Source organism: Pyrgilauda ruficollis, unplaced genomic scaffold, assembly GCF_017590135.1.
Source record: "Pyrgilauda ruficollis isolate IOZ18807 unplaced genomic scaffold, ASM1759013v1 scaffold25, whole genome shotgun sequence".
Classification (NCBI taxonomy): domain Eukaryota; kingdom Metazoa; phylum Chordata; class Aves; order Passeriformes; family Passeridae; genus Pyrgilauda; species Pyrgilauda ruficollis.
Genome location: NW_024523822.1, coordinates 6,078,632 through 6,103,852, shown reverse-complemented (window position 1 = coordinate 6,103,852; position 25,221 = coordinate 6,078,632). Strand labels below are relative to the sequence as shown.

General features: G+C 39.8%; 1 protein-coding gene across 1 annotated transcript; it reads left to right on the top strand.

Annotated features, from left to right (window-relative positions):
• Nucleotides 1-988: 988 nt before the first annotated feature.
• Nucleotides 989-22,304, top strand: SNX18 (sorting nexin 18; the record flags this gene model as incomplete). Its single annotated transcript, XM_041470937.1, has 2 exons — nt 989-1,802; nt 18,178-22,304. Coding segments are annotated over 2 exons (1,068 nt in total), but the record flags the coding sequence as incomplete, so codon positions are not given.
• Nucleotides 22,305-25,221: the final 2,917 nt, after the last annotated feature.

The following is a 25,221-nucleotide window of genomic DNA, read 5'->3' as shown; positions in this document are numbered from 1 at the left end:
CTTAGTACTGCTGTATATACTCAGAATTGCTCTCTGTAAACTTGCTGCAACACAAATGTGTTCCACAGGGCTGGCCACTGAGGAGCTGGTTGTGTGGTGAATTACGCGCTTCTTTGGTGACTGTACTCACTAATTAAAACAGACTTCCAGATTTAAGCATTAAAGGAGTTTGAGGCTAACATGCTGGACTGGGGTGAGCTGACATATCAAAAAAAAAAAAAAAAATTGAGTAGACAAACTCAGAAACAGTAACAGGAAATTACTGTGATAATCCATGGAGAAAATGAAGGTCCGAAGAAGTGTAAAAAGTAAACCCTAGGTATCAAACACTAAAACAAGCAACGAAAGGAAACAGTGGGTCTTGTAGCATTCCAGTGAATTGCTTCCAGATGAAGACAAATTATTTGACACAAATCTATGAAGTAACATACTCCCTAAACTACGGCAGAGAAACAGAGAAATAAGCAAGATATCCAGATGCTAATGAGAAAACATGAAGAACCGGGGACTAGAAACTTGGAACATCTCCTCTAGAAACACTTCCTTCTAATTGCTCATGAACAGGTAGAAATTTTGAGAAAAGTTTGTACCTAGGGAGCCAAAGAGAGGTAAAAGATGATTGAGGGGACAGGATCCATACGACTAGACAACACAGGACCAGGAGCAAAGTGGGGGAAATAACCACGCAGGGGAAAAAAGCACCTCGGACGGACTGAGGCTGTTCCACAGAACACCAACATCAGTGGCATGACTACATTTTTAGGTCTGTTAAATGGCTATTAGGCTAAAATACGCGTTATCCACGAGCAAAAGGCACCCTGACATTCTTTTTCTGTGGGGGCAGCAGGCAGCCGGAGGAGCCCCGGCAGCACCAGCACCCGCCTGGCGCGGCTCCCGCGGCGGCGGCGGCACCGGAGCGCGGGGAGAAGACCCGAGGGCTCGGGAAGCTTCCCGGCCGGACGCGGGGAAGCGCTGACGCGCCCTCGAGCGATCGGGAGGCGCTGGCGGCGATCGAGCGGCGGAGGCTGGCGTACAGACCAAATTCAAGGGCATGAAGAGTTACATCGCCTACAAGCTGGTGCCCAGCCACACGGGGCAGCAGGTGCACCGCCGCTACAAGCACTTTGACTGGCTCTATGGGCGCCTGGCTGAGAAGTTCCCTGTCATCTCTGTGCCCCACTTGCCAGAGAAGCAGGCCACTGGCCGTTTTGAGGAGGACTTCATCTCCAAACGTCGCAAAGGCCTGGCCTGGTGGATGGACCACATGTGCAGCCACCCTGTGCTGGCTCAATGCGATGCCTTCCAGCACTTCCTCACCTGTCCCAGCACGGATGAGAAGGCCTGGAAACAGGGCAAGCGCAAGGCTGAAAAGGATGAGATGGTGGGTGCCAATTTTTTTCTGACCATCAGTGTCCCCACAGGCCCTGGGGCCAGCCTAGACTTGCAGGAGGTGGAAAGCCAGGTGGATGGCTTCAAAGCCTTCACCAAGAAGATGGATGAGAGTGCCCTGCAACTTAATCACACGGCCAACGAGTTTGCCCGCAAACAAGTCACTGGTTTCAAGAAGGAATACCAGAAGGTGGGGCACTCCTTCAAGTGCCTCAGTCAGGCATTTGAGCTGGACCAGCAGGCCTTTTCGGCTGGCCTCAACCAAGCCATAGCCTTCACTGCAGAAGCCTATGATGCCATCGGGGACCTCTTTGCAGATCAGCCCCGGCAGGACCTAGATCCTGTGATGGATTTGTTAGCATTGTATCAGGGGCATTTGGCCAACTTTCCAGACATTATCCATGTGCAGAAAGGTAAGACACTTTTGTGTTTTCTGAAACAATTTAACTTTTATATATCAGTGGTATGCAACACATATGCACAACACATATGCACAACACAACACAACCTCTGCCTAAATTTGCCCTGTGTCTGGCTTGCTGGCTTTGTGTGCAATCTTCCTTCCTGTGTTTACTCAGGTAAGCTCTCACTAGAAATACAAAGAAGACATCAGTGACAATTTTTATTTTGTGCCAAAGGCCTAAACATAATTGGGAGTCTTGCTGATCAGAGGTTGCTGTGTTTGGCTGCATATCTCTGAAAGCAACCACGACAAACCAAACTGTCTATATATTAAAGATTATTGGGCTTGTTTACAAACCCTTTAAATCAAGTGATATGCAAACATCTATTACTCTGAGGTATGTGAGGTATCTTAAATCTTTTGTCTATTAGGTAATGAATATGAAGTAATATGATGATGCAGGTACTCCTCTGATTGACCACTCTGTTCAAGATGCACGTGTGTGTGTGTTTTGCAGCATCAGTCTGATGAGATGTTTAAGGCTGCTGGGGTATATTTGTTCAGCCAAGTGTCCTGTGGTGTTTGTGAAAGAGTAATGGTCAGCTACAGTGATCTTAGTTGTTCAGCCTTTGCCCTTATTGTTATGAGAAGATGCTGGTCACCTGTTGTCCTTTCAGCATCTTTCTAGCTGAAACACGCTGTCCAGGTTCAGATTGCTAGTTGTAAGGTACTTTGTGACCTGTCAGAAAGAAACTGAAAAATGAAAAAATATCTGCTATATAACTGTGACACTTGTTCAGATAAACAGAGGTTTGTAGTACTGTATATGAGGAGAGGTTTTGATAACAGCTTTCAAATATTTTAGATTTAGAGAGATGAGTGGCCTTGGCCATGCCTCATGTTTGGGAGCAGAGGATGTTAAAGTGAGTTGTCATCTAATCTGATTATCTGTAAGCTTCTGGAAAAAATAAAGGGATAGATACTTGTATTAGATGGAAAAATCCAGCAGACTATATATACTATTTAAATAATACATCCTCAGGCTTTAAGGTTATATGCAGGTCTTCACTGAAGTATTTTTGGAAACAAGCCTTTGAAGAGAGGATTGGGAATAGTAAGATACATGCTGAAACCGTCCTTATTTCTTTTGTAGTTCTATTTGAATTTACACTTACTGGTAAAGTGTACCTTGCTGAACTGCTGAAGGTTCATGTAAATAACTGGAGCAGTGCATGGGCATGAAGTATGTAGAGTTGATTTTGAGCTAGAGCACTGTCCTGGAGCAGACTGGAGAAATATCATGCAGCTATTAGTGCTCCAGCACCTCTGAGCTAGCACTGTGTTCACAGTATCATCCATGGTACATGCTAGTCATAGGAATATGGCAGGGGCTTGAGAGGGTGGTCTCTTGAGTGTACATGGCCATGACAGGAACTGAGTTGTGTGGGTTGTTTATTTGTTGTTGTTTCTGTTGCAAGACAGCAAACTAGACAAAAACTGAGAGACATGTTTTGTACTCCATATTACTAATTTATTAGTCTTAAGGGGTACTTTTAAGAAAGTACAGCTTTTCAGTGCCAATCTGTAAACTTCAGATGAAAATATGAGCTGTTTGGTGTTCTTGCAACATAAAAGCTTTGTTTTAAATTTACTGTCTGGGATAGTTGCCAGTTTTGAGAAAAAATATTGTTCCTATAGACTACACAAATATCTGTGTAGTCAACATCTATGAAAGTGTGTTTGTGATAAGAAATTATCTGAAAAAATAGAGTTGATATGTCTTTCTTCAAGGGTTTTATTTTCTAGTGTACAAGCTCATTAAGCAGTAAAATTACACCAAAGTGCCCTTATAAGTGGCAGAAGCAGCAGCCTGACTGATACATTTTTTAAATGGCCATGTCTTTAAAATTGTGAACCCTGAAATTAGAAGTAGTCTCTTTTTCTGCTACATGATGCAAATATATTGCTTACTTCTGATAAAACCCAAGGTCATATTCCCGTGGACCTAAGAAGGATGGAAGAACAAAGGCAGCTGTACCAAAACATGCCTATGTCTGTGCATAGAGCTAGAGGACCATGAGTGAGAATGATCAACTCCCAACCCTCCCAGTTCTAGCTGGATCTCTGCAAATCTATGGGACCTGATAGGATTCATCCAAGAATCCTCAAAGAGCGGGGTGATGTGATTACAAACCTCCTGTCATGGATTTTTGAGCAGTCTTGGAAATCCTAAGAGGTCCCAGCTGACTGGAAGTTGGCAAACATTGTCCCAGTTCTCAAGAAGGGCAAGGAGGAGGACCCTTTCCACAGGCCTGTCAGTCTCATGTCAGTGCCTGGTGAAGTTATGAAGAAACTTATCCTGAGAGGTGTTGAAAAACACCTGAAAGACAATGCAGTCCTTGGTCACATCCAGCACAGCTTCATTAAAAGAAAGTCCTGCTTATTGAGTCTTCCTTTTATGACAAGGTAATCCACAGTTGATCAAGGGAAAGCAATTGGTGTGATCTTTTTGGATTTCAGTAAAGCTTCCATTACTCACTCTCACTGTATTCTTTTGGACAAAATGTCCAGCTCACAGCTGGACAAACACACCATGGGATGGGTGAGAACTGGCTGGACTCAAAGGGTTACAGTGAATGGGGTGGCATCAGACTGGGGACCTGTCACTAGGGGGTTCCACGGGGCTTCATCATCAGGCCTGTGCTCTTTGAAATCTTCATACATGACTTGGACTCAGGACTGGAAGGGACACTAAGCATATTCCCAGGTCATACAAATCTGGGAGGAGCTGTTGACTCCCTCAGAGGGAGGCTCTGCAGAGAGACCCTGGTTAGAAAGATGGGCAATCACCAACTGCATGAAGTTCAACAAGAACTGGTGCCAGATTCTGCAGCTGGGATGGGGCAGCCCTGGATGTACAGACAGACTGGGGAATGAGAGGCTGGACAGCAGTGCCATGGAAAGGGCCCTGGGCTTCTGGTCCATGGCAAGCTGAACATGAGCCAGCAGTGCCCTGGCAGCCAGGAGGGCCAAGCGTGTCCTGGGGGCATCAGGGACAGCATGGCCAGCCGGGCAAGGGAGGGGATTGTCCTGCTCTGCTCTGAGCTGGGGCGGCCTCGCCTCGAGTTCTGGGGGCACTTCTGGGTGCCACAGTATCAGACATTAAACTACTGGAGAACATCCAGAGGAGGGCCATGAGGATGTTGAGGGTTCTGGAGGGGAAGCCTGATGAGGAACAGCTGAGGTCACTTGGTCTGTGCTGCCTGGAGAAGAGGAGACTGAGGGGAGACCTCATTGCAGCTTGCAACTTCCTTGTGAGAGGAAGAGAAGGGGCAGGCACTGATCTCTGTGTGACTGATGACATGACCCAAGGGAATGGCCTGAAGTTGTGTCAGGTGAAGTTGAGGCTGGATATTAGGAAAACCTTCACCCAGATGGTGTTTGGGCTCTAGAACAGGCTCCTGAGGGAAGTGGTCCAAGCACCAAGCCAGATAGATTTCAAGAAGCGTTTGGACAATACCCTCAGGCACCTGCTGTGACTCTTGGCATGTCCCTTGTAGAACTGAGTTGAACTCAGTGATACCTATAGGTTTCTTCCTACTCAGCATATTCTGTGATTCTGTAATTTTAACTGTCTTGTCCTTTTATGCTTGTGCTGTATGTAGTTAGCTGAAGAGCTGCTAAAAGTGATTTCTAAGTGTGATTTGTGTTATGGACTGAGAACTCTGCATGTCTGAGGTTTTGTTTAAAAACTTTCTGCAACTTATGCAGAAAGAGCCATAGAGATAAAAGTTCCCCTCTGTGTGGGTTTTTCTTTTTCTCTAGAATTATGAACCAAAGCCATGTAAGCCTTGCTGTTGCTTTGTCTGCATCTTGCCGGGAAAATGTGTTAACTGTTGTGCTTTTAATTGTTTTGGGATTCAGGTCTTTCTGCCTTCTATGCTGAGGACATCATATGTGATCTGATTTGTGTAACTTGTGTAAAACGTGTACCAATGGACTGTGGAAATATTTTCAAACTGTTCATTATCTTATTAATATTGTTAATTGATATTTTATGAAATGGCAATAGCTTTAATAGGAGATTTTACAAGATGCCTTTTCTTTCATCTTGAGTTCCTAGTGTTTAAGGAATTTTCTGCAGGAAGAGTTAATGTACCTGCTACAGAAGAGACAGACAAAGTATTTGAACATTTCTATACTACATGCCAGTTGAGGATCAACAGGTCAATGCTTTGAGACCTTTCTTGGTTTCATATACACCCTTGTCTGGGTCTGGTGATTCATTTTATTGAGCCCTACAGCAAAGAATGTGCCCAGTTGGAAACCCCACATTTCCATCTGGAAATACTTGTTTTGAGAGTCCCACTGAGGCTGGTATAGAACATATCAGTATGAAGGCGTATGTCCCTTACAATGACTTGTTGTTCTGTAGGTCTTGTTTGGAAAATTAAGTGATTAGGGAGAACCAGTGCCTGGATAGTGTAGACAATGGCAGAGTGGTGTCTCAAGCTTCTAAACATCCCAATACTTTCATGCATCTAGCCCTCAGTTCCATGTAGATAAATGCTTCTGATGCTCATGCATGAAAATACTCTAGGGCATATATGTCGGTTTTTTGAATGGAAGGTGCATATTAGACAGATACACTTGTACACAGTTTTCTTTAGCCTCTGGCAAAACATTTGCAGAAGAGGGATATTAAGTTCCAGAGGCTCAAAATGCTAATCTGCATTTTACCATTTTCTATTGCAGAACTGGTGTATCGTTCAAGAAATACTGGTTCAGTTTTTTTAATTTTGAGAAGTAAAGCAGCTTCCCATTTGTAATGGGTAATATCTTCTCTTGTATGCATTTAAGATCTGCTTGGGGAAATTCCCTAGGCATTCTTGGTGAAGTAATTTTTATATATTAATTCCTAAAGCTTTGCTCAGCTTGATGCAGTCTTCCTACTTCTGTAATCCTCAACACCAATGCTCACTGCAGGCCCATGCAAGTTCAGAAAATTCATGCACTTGTGGGAATTGGAGATAGTATATGCTAGTATCCTAGCTCGTTCTTGTCTGGCTCTCGTCTTCATATTTGTTTGGTGAGAGTAGAGAAGTTGGAGGAATTTTGGATATCTCTCTTTCAAGTTTTCTTTTAGGAATTACTATAATTGGCTTCTTGCGATTCATGAAAGTGGAGGAAGTACTTACTAACATGCTGTTTCATCTCTGCTTTCCAGATTTCTTCTCCCTTAACATTATGATGTTAATGTTTGAGAAACTTCTGCTTATGGTTTTTACAAAAGAGACCTGAAAAAGTGGTCTAAATTCCTAAACACAATTCCATTTCCTTTGCGTGCCAGGATTTAAGAGAATTATTTTTAAAAATACCTGAATGACTTACTGTTTTTTGGTCACTGTTTGTGAAAAGTAAAATAAAGCAAATAGTCTTATTTACCTGAAGCAAACTTAATTCTAGACATAGGCTTTAAAGAATGCACTTGCTGTGTTTTTAGAATATTTACAAACATTACAAATATATTTTTATATTATTTACGAAACTGTAGGTAAAAAAATCTATCCAGATGGAAATGCATCAAAACTTAAAGCACCAGAAAACCCAAACAGCACTGAAACCTGGAACTCTCTAACATTTTCAGCTTCCTTCTCCCTCCTGCCCCCATGGAGAAGTGGTGTTTGAATTAATGAATAAATCAGACTGGTTAATATTGACACCTAAAACTTTATATCACAGTATAAAAGCAGTGCTTTTCTCCCATGCTTACTTGCTAAGCTCTTAGATTTGTTGTGCAGACAGGGTTTTTCTCATTGCTGCTTTTCCTATAACCCACCTTGTAGGGTTTTTTCCTCCTCTGTCCCTCAGATGCATACACTTTGCATGGGCTTCAACTCAGGTAGCTGCTGGGTAAGAGCTAGGCATGCAATCCTAGCCAGGTGACCCTTGCAGCAGTAAAAGGAGATGGGCACTTTATCTGTGTAAGAGCTTTGGTGAGAAAGGATGTACTGCTCCAGGATAACTTCTATTTTTTGCCATGTCAACCTCCCCATAGCTATCACAGAGATGATGTAACACTGCCTGCTAGCTGCCCCATTACCTAATATTGTCTCACAATATTTGCAGGTAACCTTAAGGAAATGGAGCTAAAATGTGAAAGAATCTTCACATGTAGAAGCCGTATAAAATTACAGCTGCCTTAGTTTGTGTGAAGTCAGAGGACAGGAGTAAATGACTTAAAACTGAGAAATGGCTTTACTTGAAGAAAATTAAACAGAGAAAAAAAAAGGACTTCTATGCCCCTGTTTATATGAAAGATACATGGGTCTTCTTAGTGTATGATTATTTTTCCTTTTCCACTCCCTCGCAATCTCTGTGGCTTTTTAAGGGAGCAAGATTCATGCTGTTGTGATGGGTCTTTTTCCTATTACCTTTTGAAACTAGTCTGGTATCATACACCTTCAGTAACAGAGATATTTCATGGCTAATAACACACAAGTGGGTTGTTTTTTTCCAAAACCTGCTGGTATCAGAGGAAGACTATAGCTGTTCCTTCTGTGGGAGAGACTACATGCATTACTGCACACCAGAAAGCCTGTCCAGTCTACCCTGCTGGTCCTAACAGGAGAAGTTTTGATTGGAGCTCACACTTCTAGCTTTGACTACAGGCAGTGCATACTTAAATAAATACAAGTCTTCATCAGATTTGTAGTCAGATCATAGAAAATACCCCAATACTATGTGCTCAGCACAAGCAGTAAGGCTTTATCTACTGGGAAGGCTCTGTGAGCAAATAGGGAATAGTAGAACAGTGTAGACATTGAAGAATTAAAAATTATACTGTAAAAAGAGGAAGTAATCCTACTTCATAAACAAAGTACTGCCTTTTGAGAGACATACGGAGAATCTATAGCGGGGAATGGTTCTTCTGAAGCCCTGGGTGCTCCTAGTCTGGCTGATAGGTCTTCTATTCAAACATGGAAGGCAAGAATTGGTAGACTGAAAATTGAAAGGAGCTCCCAGAGCTCTTCCATTTCTTTGTTAGCACATTATCAAAAACAAACAAGGTGACTAACTTTTTTAGTTTATAAGTCACCTTTAGAACAAGGACATGTTTCAGCCTTTCCAGCATCTTTCCATGACTTCATTGTTAGACTTTGTTTGAGCAGTTAAAATGCCAAGTCAGTAAGGGCAGACTGTGTAAACTTATCCAGTTGGCATCTTATGTATTTTAAATTTCCTGGTTCAAATAACATAGAATTTGAAAATTTTAATTGAAAAAATAGGAAGTTAGATCTGGCTGAGTCCCCAAACGTGAGCCTTATCAGCAGACTAGACAAACAAATGGCACATGCTTTCTTATGCAGTGTGTTTGTATCTTTCATAAAAGCCATGAAGACTTAAATAAAATGGAAAAAAAAACCCAAACAACCCACCAACATTTAAACAATCTGTTCAGTTCTTTGCCAGTGGCTTTGGGTTGTTTTTGTAGCAGAACAGGAAGAAGTGTGATGTTTGCAGCCTTTGTTTTAAGTAGGTACACATTATGGGTGGACAACTTCTGTAATCATAATGAACTGAGCTATGCTTTTTATACCTACATGCAGTTCATTCATTAACAATGTGAAAAGCAGGTCCATCCTGTGATTCAGAGTTTACAGTGCTTTGTTGTCCCATGGTAAGAGCAACTTACTATTCTGATTTACATTTTTTAAGAATGTTTGTGATTTTGAATCGTTATATGCATGAATAGCTATGCTGCCTAGCTAGCAATATACTAAATAAGCTTTTCTTTTAAATAATCTGAGTATAGCATTATAATTTTCACATGTTCTGCTTTTGTATTATATGTATATGTATATATGTAATACATATATATATAACATATCTGCATTTCATCTGAATCTTGACTCTTTTATATGAATTTATGTTAAACTGCCTATACATGTTTTGTTTGCTCATCTTAGGACAGTAGTGGAGCTAAACAGATGATAATGGACAAGCAGACACTGTAAGTTGTATTTGTTCTTTTAGCCTTAACAGAAAACAACATCCAAAAGCAGTTGTTTCATTGTGCCCCAATAAAGCAATGATGTAAGAGTCAGTGGAACTTGCACTTATACTTACTTCTCTCAGTAATAGTTGGATGTTGATACACAGTGTTACATGTGTTCCTCTGTCCATCCACATCCCATGAATCTTAAAAAAAATTTGAAAGAAGTCAGCATTTGATGTAATAGTGCTTACATCCATTTTGGAAAAGAGGAGAAGGAGGAGACATTTCTGCTCATTTGTTGTTTACCATTTCTACTGAAAATTAGTTTATTTTATCCATAGACAGCGTAATTTCTGATGGCTGTTTTCTTGAAGTCAGCATTATGAACAGTGTGTTTACAGAAGCTGTTAAAAGTCTGGAACATCTTCCTAACATAAAGTGCTTGTTCCTAGCATCCTAATTAGGAAAAAATAGTGTTCAAAACCTGTGACTACTGAACTGTAATAGACCAATTCTGGAAAAGCAGAGCTCTGTATTAGAAAGCTTGTTTGATGCCCTAGTTAGATGTGGACTAATGAGAAGTACTAAAAATGGCTGAAAGGTTTCATCTTGGTACTTACTGCAAATTCCAATAGCCTAAATTTTCAAGTGTGGTCCTAAAAAATATGACTGCCTTTCTAATGGGCAAATGTACTGTGTTTCTGGTGACCAGCGTAGTTTATGTTTCACTCTTTTCGGTCATCCTAGTCTGCACTGCTAGCTGAAACCACACCAAAAAAAAAGTCTTTTAAATGGTACGTGTGAGTCCCAAAAAGTACAGAGTGCCTTAGAACTGGGCAAACCCAGCATTAGTTAGCATTTGCCTCTCAGGCTGTGGTGCAAAATGTCATATTTGTGAAAACAGACAGCTGTACACATAGTTTAACTGGATTTTACAGTCAAATGATTCCTGGTGGACCTCCTTTCAGATATCACTGTAGGTGCTTGTAAAGTCAAAACTATTCACAAACACAATTTAAGCATGCTTTAGTGTCTAAAATAGGGTCCTTTGTTTGCTTAGAGGACTGCTAGTGTACAATACGTCAAAAGAGAGCAGTTTTAGCATCTCTGTATTCAAGATTTGAATGGAAAATATTAATCTCATTTTACACACTTTTTCTGTGTGGCTACCTAGCATTATATTTTGTTGGAGTTTTTAAAAATTTATTAATGGCATTTTGTGGGGCAGTAGATGCATTAAAATGATAATTCTGTGATGTTTCTTTCATTTACTCGACCATGTTGCTCTCATTTTCTGTTACCAACTCCTCCAAGTTGATAGAGGCAAGCTATGACATCTGCTCATATAGCAGTGTGGCGTAGCATGGCCCAGCAAAACATTGGTACTGGTGGTGCTACACACCAAGGCTCATAGATTCCTCTGAGGTACTCTGGACTGAACTGCACATTGACAGTATGGAGATTTAAATATTTTTTCAGTAGTGTGATCGTTTTACACTCTCCGAACATGCGCAGGTATGATTACAGTCCTTGTAGATTTGGATAAATAAATCAGCTCCGTATGCTCTTCCTCTGTGTACACTAACTGACAGATTTATGCTCACTGAGTCTACTCATATCTTAATGATCATATTATTTAAAATCTAAAAAAATTTTGGTTAGACTACCAAGAACCCTGGTAGTTTTGAGAAATTGACATTTTACACTGTGCATTCTAGCATCATTGCTAATTTGGTTTATGTTAATTAAATCAATTTATAAGTTAAGACCGTCAGATGAGGTTATAGCTAATTAGTGTTCTGAAATATCTAGCAAAGACTTTGTGTGAGCTGTTGAGTTGTGTAGATTAAAAAGTGACTTAATTTTGAACTGCAGAATGTGTTTTTTAGTGTCAGCTTTCAATAAGCTTTGCAGCAGGGTAACTGAAAGAGAAAATAATTATGTCTGATTTTAATAACTCTGTAGTCAGTGTTGATCTAGATGTCAGCTGAGTTCTGTAATTTATAAACTTAAATTTACAGGATAGTACTATGCTATTCTGGGCTTTTTTTGAGCAATGGGCAACAAAACAACGAAAAACAAAGCTCACTTCTTTAACTATTGTTAGGCTGCAGGTTCTAAAAGCAATATAGCCATTTCCACGTATCAACAAAAACCTCTATAATACTAAAGTAATTGCAGTTTGAGTTATTTAAGTTTTACCTTTCTGACATTTCACTATGGAAAAGAGAATGTTCTTAAAGTGGTTTTGTGCCCTAAATGAGAAGAATGTAATCTTTTAAATGCAAAGACTAGGTTTGCAAACTATGGTGTTGGCATTTACCAAAAGCAACTGGCAGAATTTTGCTTTTGATTTTGAACATCACTTGCTTTTTTTGGTGTAAAATTGTAAAACTAGATTTTTTTAAAAGCAACTCATTCCAATATTAATAAGTGTAATGGTACTTTTTCCCTGTGACATTTCTTTTAGTTCAGTCTCTACTGAAAAAGTCTTCTGGTTTTAATTTCAGGCAAATTCCTATTATGCTGCTTTCCTTTATAAATCTTGGCCAGAAAATGTAAAGAATTTGCAGAATCTCAGTGTAGGCTTCTTTTGTTAATCAGTGCTCAGAGCATTCTTAAGAAAATAATCTGTCAGTGTAGCAAAATCTCTGTTCTGTTACAAACTATTTCACATTCAATTGAGAAGGTGAAGTTTGGGGATTTTTTCAGAGTTGGATTTCACGCTATGTGTTATCTCATTGTCATGGTTTGAGCACAGCTGGAAGTCAGGCACCGAGCATTGCTCGCTTGGCCCTTTCCTCTCTTCCCCCACCCCAACCCCAGTGGAATGGGGAGAAGTCTTGAAGTAAAATTTGCATGTTGAGATAAGAACAGTTTAGTAATTGATACTAAAGTAAAATGCAATAATAATGGTAAATAATAATAACGATAATAAAAAGGAAACAAAGAGGTGATGCACAATGCAACTGCTCGCCACCCACTGACTGATGCTAGATCCCCCTTCCTGGACCCAAATCTGCTGTGCTTCTGGGTAATTCCCCCTGGTTGATATCCTGGGCATGGCTTCTGTGGCGTGGAATGTTCCTTTGGTCAGTTCCAATCACCTGCCTAACTATGTCCAGTTTTCTTTTGTGTGCCTCCTCACTGGCAGAACAGAAGATTAGAAAGCAGAAAAAGAAGTCCTTGACTTGGAATAAACATGTCATAGCAAAAACGCAAACATCAGCATGTTACCAACACCATTCTCATTCTGAGTCTAAAAGACAGCACTGTAGCAGTACTGAGAAGAAATTAACTCTACCCTGGCTGAAAACAGGATACTCATGAAATGCTTCTGCAATTTCCCTTGTGTTGGAGCTAATGATTGTGTAACCCCGGGCTGACCTGGATCACATAGCTAAGCCAATGATAGAGCTAAGGCATCATCTCTCTCCCCAGGCCACTTGCATTCTTTTATTGGATTAGTCATTTGAGACATCTTGTAACAACATCTTTGCTAGATCTGGAGTAAGAGGGACAAACATGTAGACCAATTTGCTTTGGCAACACACTGCTGGATTAGAAATAATGTTGTTTCCATGTACGTGAGCTACCTAGAGTTTGCTTTTTCGAATCTTTAAGCAAAGATCTCCAGTTAACTAATCTCATCATTAAGTAAGGAAAAAGAAAGTATTTCCAGTTACGTTACCTTCTTCTGCATCTTTTTATGAAAGCAGCATCAATGTGTTTTTTTCCTTTTCCATTAGAGATGGTTTCTTAGATTTCTTGTAAGAAAAGTAGAGTAAAGGGAGTTGTTTGAGAAGTTCAGATCTCTCTCTTCATTAAGGTGCTTTGGAGGACACATCATGCATCCTATTAGAGTATTTAATATGCTGGACAGATGAGTGATGTGGAAGTGTATGTTGGTTTACCTTCTGGTAAGTAGTACACTAAATGTTATTTTGTAGCTTGCTGATAGTAGAAAGATGAAATATTTATTGGATAGATAATTTTATTTGCGCAAGATTTCTGAGGTACAGCTGCTGAGAGATCGTAAAAAAAATGTGTTTGCTCTGTTCTAGTATAATTTATCACTGAAGTGAAAGAGATGCTTTAATAGCTGCAATGATAAAGGCATTACAATCATAGGGTATAAAAAGTTAACCCTTACAAGTGGGTAAGTTTTGGCTCTTACAAGTGGGTGAGTTTTCAAGCTGAATATTTTGAAGTGAGATACTGAAGACTTTGATATATTGGTGACTTGATGGATTCTTGAGACTGGTAGTGAATTTCGGACTGCAGTGAATTCAGCTGGTGCTTACCACTGCTTCAGGTGCTATATTCAGCAGTGTTGAACTGATGCTTCTTTGTGTTTCATCCATGTGCAGCATTACTGTACGCAGTTAAATTGCTGCTGCTACAGCAATATCCTGTTTGTGTTTTTTAAGAATGGAGCAAGCCCTGCCATGAAACAGATGTCATTGTAGTAAACTGTGCAAATAGAGAGCAAAAAAAGGGCTCCTGCCTTGAAGAATTCTTTGTGTGGATTAGTAGCTTCGAACACAGCTGATGTTTCACTCCTGTCTGTTGCATGCAGCACTTGGAAGTTGATGTTTGGATGTTTTGAGAAGAGGTGGAAAGGGAAAGATGGTACATCCTTAGCAGGTATCACTGCTTTTTGGCTTCTGATTGCATGTGCTAGTAGGCACAGTGCAAGCCTGCCTTCCTGTGGAGACTAAGGAATTAAGTGAAAAGCAGTCTGGATTGCAGTCTGCAGGACAGGAACCCCAAAACTTCTGCCTTCTGGCCACACTGGATGCTGCAACTTGGACTTGGAGATGCATGTACATCAGCATGGGTTCATAGGAGTACACGGGTACTTCCTGTGTGGAGAGAAATTGAGTGTATGGATCCAAACCCACCCTATTTGACACTTCACACAATCTCCAAACATTTGTTACAACAAAACATTTGTTTTTATTTGGAATAAAACTGCAGATGATGTGAAAATAGATTGACCCAAACCTAAGTGCTTTTGGGTTCAAGATATTTTCTTTTCCTGAGCATGTATAACTCTTCCTAACTCATAGAAATCTCATGTTTACATGAGTAGCTTACTGTCTCAATACACTTCTTTTTTTCCTCATAACTCCTCAGCACCCTTTTAAGTTGCTGTCAGTACACTGTTTTATGGCTTGAAATTATTTATTTCCGTTGAGAACTCTGCATTGTCCCTGTTTTCTTGGCTTCTAACACAGTACACTAGCACAAATTTTGCTAACAGGAATGTCCCTTGTTGAATATGTTTATATACTCTTGTGTTGTCTAATTTCATATTTCAAAACAAAAACTCTGAATCTCTTTTAAACCCTTAGCTGCAGTGAGCAGAGGAGTGTGTTTACTGTAAGGATTTAGGCAGTGACAAACAGTGTTGATATAAGGTTTTCCCCACCTTTAAGAACAGGAATACATTTTTTGGCATAATTTTTAATCCAGGCTCTCTTCACTTGTTGAAAGCTAGTCGCGATCACTGGGAAGTGGCTCCTGACAGAAGGTCTTCAAATGCATGAGCAAAATTGAACAGAATCTGTACATCTGGATCTAAAAAAAGCCCAATAATTTATTTTTATGTATTCCATCCCTCTGGGAACAGTGCACTGGTGTATATTTATCCCAGGCATGTACTCTGCAGGAGGCTTCCTTGGGCTAATATGCATTGGGAGGTGGCTCCTTCTGTTTCTCTTTGCTAAAATATGTTTAAGCTTTTTCTCAGACTGCTGTGATTCAGCCTTCTTTTGTTTTAACTACATCTTCCTTTTTTTTTATTGTACAAACCAATACTAGGTATTCAAATAATTTCTGCAGGTGTATTTGTAGACCAGTGGGCCTTGCTCACCCCAGCGTCCCACCCAAGGGTGGCAGCTGGAGCTGTGAGGTGCCAGAGTAGGCACTGAGTGTGATGGATCAGTTAGTGAGGGTGCAGCTGGGGGAGTTCATGGTGCACAGCCTGGGGTGCAGCAGGTCCAGAGTTGTGAGCTGGGAGTCATTAAAGGTTACCATCACCTACTGAGGTATCTCTGCACAAGACCCTTCTCTTCACAAGGGATGTACACAAGGGGCTGCTCTCCAGCCCCCAATTCTCTGTCTTCTGTTCACTGTAGGATGAATCATTGAACCTTCCACATCAAGAAATCTCTGTTCCAGCTCAGGGTTTTGCTCACACAGATAAAATATGAGAAGTGTAGATTATGGAAAGGTGTTTGGAGAAAGTTGGGGAATTTTTTGTTACTTAAGCTGCTTTCAAAGCCATGAAAACTAATAACTTTTACTTGGATTTGCTAAACTAAGTCTTGCAAACTTCAGTAGATGCTGAACAGCTTAAAAATGACATTTTAAAACAATTAATTCCTTCTTAGAGTAAACACATGGTTTGGGGATTTTTTCTCTGTGTTTAGGGAGAATTCTTTGACTGTCCTAAAATAAGATAATATCCCTCTATGGAGTTATTTTAAGATTAATAATATTACTAATAATTAAAAGCTTCATTTAAAAGCATTTGAAAAAACAACTCAAGCAATAAAGTATAGCTTTATACTTAAGCATATGTATGAGCTTTGTCATATATTGCTGACATCTGGTTATAGTCTGTCCAGGTTTTAAAACAAAATCCACTACAGGACCAGTACGATCCATGTGCATTAATAGAGCAGTGCTAATGATTGTACCATACTTTCCCCACTGGATTCCTTCACTAATTATGAATTTTTCCTTTTAGTAGCAAAAAAAAAAAAAACAAAAACAAAAAAAAAAAACACCGAAACATAATATATCTATATATCTAGTCTGGAGGGCAGTTGTGTTTGGTAATGTATGTTTTCTATTTACGTAAATTAATCTGAAGATTATACATGCTCCAGAGCTTACTTACGCTTTCAGCGGCTGATGCTGTGAATTTCAGTATTTCTTTTCCAGTTTGGTCATTTTAGAAATAACATCTAAAGCTATTTCCCACATCATAACTGAAGAGTTGTCATGTTTATTTAACCAGCTACATCTGGCTTCCAGTAAGTCCCAAATTTCAGTTTTTCACAGCTGTGCATAGATTCCTGTCGTGCCTACAGAGCACAGAAAAATTTTTGCTAGACCTAAATCTGTTGAAAGAAGTGTTCTTCTTGTAGGAGAAGGGATCAAGTGTTTTTCAGATCATACCCTACCTCACAGATTCCTTACTTCTTAGAGGACAACATACAGATCTTCTGGCGCAGTGTCACTGCCGGCACCCTACATGTGGAAAAGGTTTTTCAGCGATATTTTTGGAGCCAGGCTGGAGGTTAATTAGCAGAAGCAGCCAGTGCCAAGCTCTTAACCATTCCACTGTCATGCCATGGGAGCCAGGAAGGTGTGGAACACTGCCTCTGCCTCATATCCCCTGGAGACGGACACTGCCCTTGGCCTTCAGGCAGCACGCTGTAGTCACATGTAAGAAGTGTAATCTGAAAGGAGAGTTACGACATTACAAATATTTACAGGAACGAAAATCTAGTGAGATGATAAAAGCTGTACTAGTCTGATTTGGTTTAGTTATATGAATAAAATAAGTAAGGCAAAGAAGTTGCTCTGTGGGAAATTAAGTCCAATATGAATGCCTTAAGATGGCTCTGCTTTGGGTAGGTCTGTTTTGGACGATACTTTGCTTTTGTAGGATGTGTGTGCCTTAATTAACTATTTGGAGAGGGAGGATTGTCAGTTCTGTAACTCTGCTTTTCTGCTACGTTTTACAGCACTGTGTATGCATAAGATTTGCTTGGGCATCTGTGACTTCAGGATAAACTTTTAGATTGTCTGCTAATCAGCAATTAGTTTTGGAGTATCTCTGGTATAAAAGCAAAAACACGTATTGACAAGATTTTGAAACATGTATTGACATGTTTTGTGTATTAAGATATGTTTTTGACATTTTACAAGGATTGAGAAAAGGGATATTTCACATAGTCCAGTACTTAACAAGGTTATTTTTCTGGTATTTGTGTAGGCTTAAATTGATCTGACTAGTTTTGTCGTGCTTTCGCTTACTCTTCTACTGGTATAATGATAACATATTCTCTGAAGGACACCATCTGATTTTTAAGGTTGTAAAATAGGATGTTCTAGTAACTTTAGTATGCTTGAGCCTTAAAAAAAAGTGTTATTTTTTACACAGGATCCACTGGTTTGTGATTCTTCTTACATTAAAAAGCTTTTGTTTTATTGTCTTTCATTCATACGTATGTGTATGCACACCTGTAAATACACTGAGAATAAGTCTTACACAAATCCTTGTTGTTATTAAATCACTTGTTAAAGTTCAATAGTCAAGTATACATGGTCCTCACAGTTCAACTGTTTCATTTTGTTCTTTACACAGGAGCCCTTACCAAAGTAAAGGAGAGTAAGCGGCACGTGGAAGAGGGGAAGATGGAGCTGCAAAAAGCTGAGGGCATTCAAGAACGTTGTAACATTATTTCCTTTGCAACCCTCGCAGAAATTAATCATTTCCACAAAATTCGTGTGAGGGACTTTAAATCACAAATGCAGCATTTCTTGCAACAGCAAATACTCTTTTTTCAAAAAGTGACACAAAAGCTAGAAGAAGCTCTTCACAAGTATGACAGTGTTTAGTCTCTGATCTGTGGACTTTGCTCAGCATGAACGTGACCCAGGCAGCAGAGCAAATGCTGCTGAAGAGCTGTTGCCAGTGGTAGATGGCGGTACAAGGATGGGTTTGTGTTCGCCTGGAACCCGGGTTTAATCTCCCATTATGTAGAAAGGAAACAGTTATAGGGCTATGTAGTAGAAACCGTACCACGCATTGTAACTAAGTTATACTGTGTATGCCTACACCATTGTAACTTTTTGAAATAATGAATATACTATTTGCCTTATTGCTTTTTGAAATACAGTATCTTAGTGCATACTTCATAGACCTCAAAGCCCTCTGGGTATTTAAGGAAGTTGGCTAGATAAATGCCTGCTTCGGATGCCTTTTTACTTTCCTAGATCTGGATTTCCTAAATTCAAGCAATTCTCTGTTTACAGACTCCTACTAGAGCAGCTATGTGATTCTGTGCCTTTAGACTCTATTTTTCCTTTTCTAGTAAGTCACATTTTTATGATTAAATAAATGAAGGGTTGGTGCCTATGATGGGAACTGATGATGAAACCTCACATTGGCTGGAAAAAAATCAGCTGCCATCCAGTTTGCATAGCAAGTACTTTCTTAAGACAAATGTTGGCTCAAAAGGGAAAAGTTAAATTTATTCACACTTTCCCTGGAAATTGAGACTACTTGTTAAATGTACTAGGATGTTAAGCACATGTACAAAAATACACCACTTAACTCCCTTTCTGAAAGAAATAATACAGTAAGGGGTGGGGTTTTGTTTTTGTTGGATTTTTTTGGTTTGTTTTGTTTTGTTTTGGTGGTTTTTTGTTGTTGTTTTTTGGGTTTTTTTTTTTGTATACGGCATTACTGTAAGTGGAAATTTGAAGAGCTAGCCTAATAAAAATTGCATATATCAAGGGGATATTAATGCAAGCTATGTGGCTGCAACTTTTTTTTAAGTTCCAAATTATTTGCTCTTTGTTCAGTTGCTGATTCAGTTTAACTTCAGACTTGCATCTGCACTGCCACTTGTCTGAGTTTAAACTCCACTGTGATTCATTAGTTTACTAAGTTAAAAGTTTTTGGGGATTATCAGTAAATAAATTATCTGAAGGCTTGGCTGAACTGACTTGGAAAACAGGTAGCATTTTTATGTTTGTAACACTCAAGAATTAACAATTGTCTTAATTTTTGTATAAATATTTTTGACAAGCAGGGTGCATTTATAGATATGTAAACACTACGTTTTAAAGAGGTTTATGGCTTATTTCCCTTGAATTAAGTCTGTATTTCTTACCTATTGATTTCCTTCTTATAGGTCAGTATGAAAGAGGGTTTTATTTATCCTATCTTTTTTTCTCCTGAACAAAAATAACAAAAACTTTGTGAGGAAGCAAAATGTTTATTTTTTTGTTTAATTGAATTAGTCAAAAATAGCTTAAACAAATGAAAGCCTGGAAAAGGAAGTTGAGCAACAGTTACAGTTAAGTAGAAATCATTCCTCACCTATGCAGCAGAAATGTGCAGTTCTTTCACACGATCATGTGAGGTTTTGTAGTTTAACCCCAGACCTCTGTTTCAGAGGAATAACACTTAAGAATGTAGTTTTGGTTCTAAGATTCATCCCCAAATGTTTGGAGATGGCTGTTTTGCACAAGCTGTGTTTGGCAGTGCTTCTAGTACACACATAACGCAGTAAAATACAGAATTATGAAGAGGGGAAAGCACGTATTTGTAAAAGGACAATCAGTGAGGAAAGACTCCATTTCCAGCCTGTTGAAACATTATTATCTTGTTCTGCAAACAAGATTGACCGTAAAATAAGGACCACAGTCACAGGGCTGACTTGCTTTTTACCTTCCTTATCGTGTCTCATTCTACATTCAAAACTCACCACTTCCCTTAAGAGCTCTTCCCAGCAGTACTCCTGCTTTCCCATATGTCATTTAATTATGTGACAGAGTGATGAACTAGGTTTGAGCTGAGTTCCATGGCTGATGTTTGCTTTAGCCAGATACTGTTTTAGTAAACGTCTTTACAGTAATTAGATCAGACTATAATCAAGCTGATTCTACATGGAGGTATTAAGACCTGTTCAGAAATTGATCTTGGTTCAGTAGAAGTATTTTAGGAGGTTAGTATTAATGACATGTTCATGTCTGGGAGGAAATTAAGCTGTGATATGTATTCATACAACATTATCAGACAGGTACAGTTTTCCCTAATAAACTGTCATGGCCTTCACCTTACTTTCTCATTTGTGAATTTATTTGGGCACAGGAAAAGTGAGTGTAGTAATTGGTTAAATTTGATGTACCAGAAAATCTTGGCTGGGATCCTGGTTTAAATTGTTGCAGAGTACAGAAGTTCAAGTCTACATCTATATTAGCATTTTTGTTATTTTCCTCAGTCATTATAGAGTTGAAGTTGAACTGGCTGATGGGTGGAACACAAGGAGTTACAGTAAAGGATGTTGCATCAGGCTGGTGACTGTGGGGTTCCACAGAGCTCGATCTCAGGCCCTATGCTCTTCACTGTCTTCATAAATCACTTGGACACAGAACCCAAAGGGGTACTAAGTTTGATGATGAGGCTAAACTGGGAATGACTGTGGACATCCTTAAAGGCAGAAAAGCTCCACAGAGGTGGACAAATCAGAGGGCCAGGCAATCACCAACTATATGAAGTTCAACAAGGACTGGTGCCAGATTCTGCAGCTGGGATGGGGCAGCCCTGGATGTACAGACAGACTGGGGAATGAGAGGCTGGACAGCAGTGCCATGGAAAGGGCCCTGGGCTTCTGGTCCATGGCAAGCTGAACATGAGCCAGCAGTGCCCTGGCAGCCAGGAGGGCCAAGCGTGTCCTGGGGGCATCAGGGACAGCATGGCCAGCCGGGCAAGGGAGGGGATTGTCCTGCTCTGCTCTGAGCTGGGGCGGCCTCACCTCGAGTTCTGGGGGCACTTCTGGGTGCCACAGTATCAGACATTAAACTACTGGAGAACATCCAGAGGAGGGCCATGAGGATGTTGAGGGTTCTGGAGGGGAAGCCTGATGAGGAACAGCTGAGGTCACTTGGTCTGTGCTGCCTGGAGAAGAGGAGACTGAGGGGAGACTTTGCTGTGCTTTTCAACATCCTCATGAGGGGAAGAGGAGGGGCAGGCACTGATCTCATCTCTGTGGTGACCAGTGACAGGACTCAAGGAAATGGCCTGAATTTGTGTCAGGTGAGGTTTAGTTGGATATCAGGAAAGGGTTCTTCATCCAGATAGTTTTTGGGCACTAGAACAGGCTCCTGAGGGAAGTGGTCCAAGCACCAAGCCAGACAGAGTTCAAGAAGTGTTTGGACAATGCTCCAGCATATGGTGTGTCTCGGGGATTCCTGTCTGGAGTCGGTTTCCTCAGGGTCAGGAGTTGGGCATAATGATCCTAATGAGTGTCTTCCAGCTCAGCATATTCTATGAGTTTATGGTGTAGGGTGCCTGAACTCCATTAATGCTTGCTGCACTATATAAGAACTACAATATTAATTGTATTTGGACCAAGTATGACATTGACCACTTATGACCAAGTATGACTGACTACTGAGTGGTGTGGTCTGGGATCCAAGTGTACTCTACAGTAATGTGAATGTATATTGTGTGGGACTATGGTAGCAACAAAGGAAATCTAACAACTTAAATAAATAAATGTGAAAGAAAGCAAATTTGCTCTACATCATGAACACTTTCGTTTTATGTGATTCATGTAATTTGTTTTCAATTCATCACAGTTTTTGTGTTGTTTTTAGCATACTAAAAATTATTAGATATTTGATTGCTATCCCTTTTCTTTTGTGATATTTGCAGAAGAGAGTTACCCCTATGATTTGTGCATGTTCTCTACGTTCTTGTTGCAAATAAAATTGGCTTGGTTTTAGAAAATTTTAATCAGCTGCCTGCGCTGAAAATACCTACATTGCTTGGTGAGGCACAGGTATCTTTTTGGTGAATCACAACATCTGGTTGGCAGTACTTGATTATTTTGCCAGACCTTCACCATTCCAGCTACCATCTTCCGTGCTGGTTCCCTGCTGCAACCTGAATTCTTCTGGGAAGCTTAAGTGGGAATTGCTCAGCTATTTCTCAAAAGGAGCTCATTAAAACATTTTAAAAGGATGTTTTATTTTTAAATTCTGTAAACAATTTGGCTGGTTTAGTTCTTTCATATTTTGGAGAAAGGACTTGATATTTGGCAGAGTTGTTATCTTTCACAACCTTAGATGTGCTTTCTGCACAGCCTGGGAAAATTTGTCCATCTATTTCCAAGTTATACTAAAATTTCTCTGGGCCCTGCTCTGCTCAATTTTGACAGATATACTTTCTGTAACTCCCCTTTGCTCCAAGCAATCTTGATTCTAACCTTATTCAGCAGCAGCTAAGTGAGACTTTGTCTGTAATCCTTTTCCCCTTCATTCAGAGGGGGCTGAACCTCTGAGACCACAAGCTGAGCAAAGAAGCTGTCAATAGGTGCTGCAGCTTTGTAGGCCTGGCCGCGGGAGAAGAGGAGCAGCAGCCTGGGACAAGTTTGGTGTTGTGCCTGGCCACTACAAGAAGGTGGGTGTCAGAGATAGCTGAAGAAAAACAGGAAGATAAGAAAATAGTGAAGAAAGAAAGCCCTGTGACTACAAAAACGTGTTCCTCCAGTACCTAATTAATACCTTGGGCTTCTAAAGCGTCCGTGGCCTTTTGCTGTTTCTAAATAGCCATCATGAGCAGGCAGAAAATGGGCAACTTTAGTTCTGCTCATAGTGAGGACGGCAATGCTTTTTTTCCATCACTAGAAGTTACTTTCTTTGCTTGATGAAAAATGTTACTTTCTATGTTTGATGGGCAGTTGAAAACTGTTGAAGAACTGTAGGTTTCGGGGCTGAAGGAAATGCCATAGTTCAGGCCCAGTCAGGCAGCCTTTTTTCTTGGGAAGAGGAGATCAATTTGGGAAATTGTGCACATAAAAAACTCCTGTATTAAAGAATTCTAAGATTAATCATTCAGTTAAAAAAAAAAGAAAAATTAAAAAATCTTTCTTATGGTAACTAGTATATCAAGACACCTCATGAGACATGGTCAAAGAACTTTTTGCACTGTTTCCCTTCCTGATTAAGTGCGCATGATATAAAGCATTGTCTTAATCAGCTTAAGGTCTTTCAGAGAGTTTGTTGTCTGGCTAATCCTTGCTTCTTTTGCAGCATCAGTTGTACTCTGCACAGTGAGAAAGACCAGCAGAGTGAAGATCAGGTAGGGGTGACTGTCAGCTTGCAGAATGGTGTTCAGAGAACTCGACTTTATCCCTGTCTCTACCCAAGCTCTATGCAATATAAGCCATGTGAGATAAATCATTTATATGCTCTACATTTTGTGTAGGCTTGAGTTTAAACCCAGGAGTTACACTGAATAAGGTGCTGGGAATTCACAATTTTCACTGAAGGTTATGCACATTCTGCTTTGGATAAAGGAAATACTTCAAATGCAAAGTTGTCTGGAAAAAAATAATCAGGTATTCATTTCTTTAGGTAGACCAGCACAAGTTGGAGAACATTTGTAATCCATTAGCAGCAAAAGAGGAATAGTAGGCCCAGATCATATTGTTGGAATGTTGCAAATGTAAGTATAAACTCCTTGAAATTAGTTTTCAGATATTGATTTATTTTAAAAAAAAATTCCACCTGATAAAATTAATATATAGTCTTCAGAATGAAGTGTGACTATTATTTAGGAAATAAGGGATGGGGCCACATGTTGAGTAGCGAGTATTCTCACTCAGGTACTGTTCACTCTATGAATGGAATGATAAAGGCTTTCTGAGATGAATCATAGAGTGATCATGTCACTGGAGCACATTTTGGATGTATATTCACAGGAAAGCAGAATTAGCCACATGGGCTGACTTACTTCTGGCATTTCCTAAGGCTTGAGATGATGTTTTTTAATTCAATAATTTCTCAATGTTACACAATGCAGTATAGTATGTGTTGCACATAGAAAAGTAAATTATGTAATATATGTAAGTGATATAATTTCAATATACTTCAGTCTCATGCAGCTGGCAGCAAAGCTCAGGCATGCCCTGAGTTAATTTAAATACAAATTAATAATAGATATAGTAAAACTTAATTTGCTAAAGTTAAAAGGCATCTCCTGTACTGACTGACTGATAGACTTGCCACTTAATTTGGTCCCGCTTTGAAATCAATGGGATTTTTTTTGCTTGACTCCACTGGGAAGGATATCAGGCTCAGTGGATTGAAATTACATCCCTCCGTCAACTCAGAAGAGTTCAGCCCAGACTATTCCCCTCGTGTGCTCCTTTACAACTGAATCTAACATACAGAATTTTGAAGTTGCCTGTCAAAAAGCTCTATCCTGCAATTTTAATCAAAACCATTCCCTGTTTTGGGGAGTGTAACATTATAATTTGAAATGAAGAATGGTACTGCTTTTGGTTTTAAAAGACATTTCCAAGGAGCATGAAAACCTGTGAGAAGATAAAATCAGGAATCCTGAATTTCATCTTTTCTCTATTGGGTGTTTTAACTGGCATTAACTATTTTTTTATGGAGAAAATAATGCTGCACAGGAGGAACATCACATATACACATTAAAAATTTTAGAGCTCGGTGAGACAGTACAGTTTTATTTGCAATGAGTTAAGGTGACTATTTCTGCTGGTACACCCCATGCTGTTTTTAAAGATCTCTTTGGAAAAAACCTAGAGTCAGTTCTTTAATTAAACGTGAAGATGGTGAAATAATGTTATAAGAGTATCCTCCC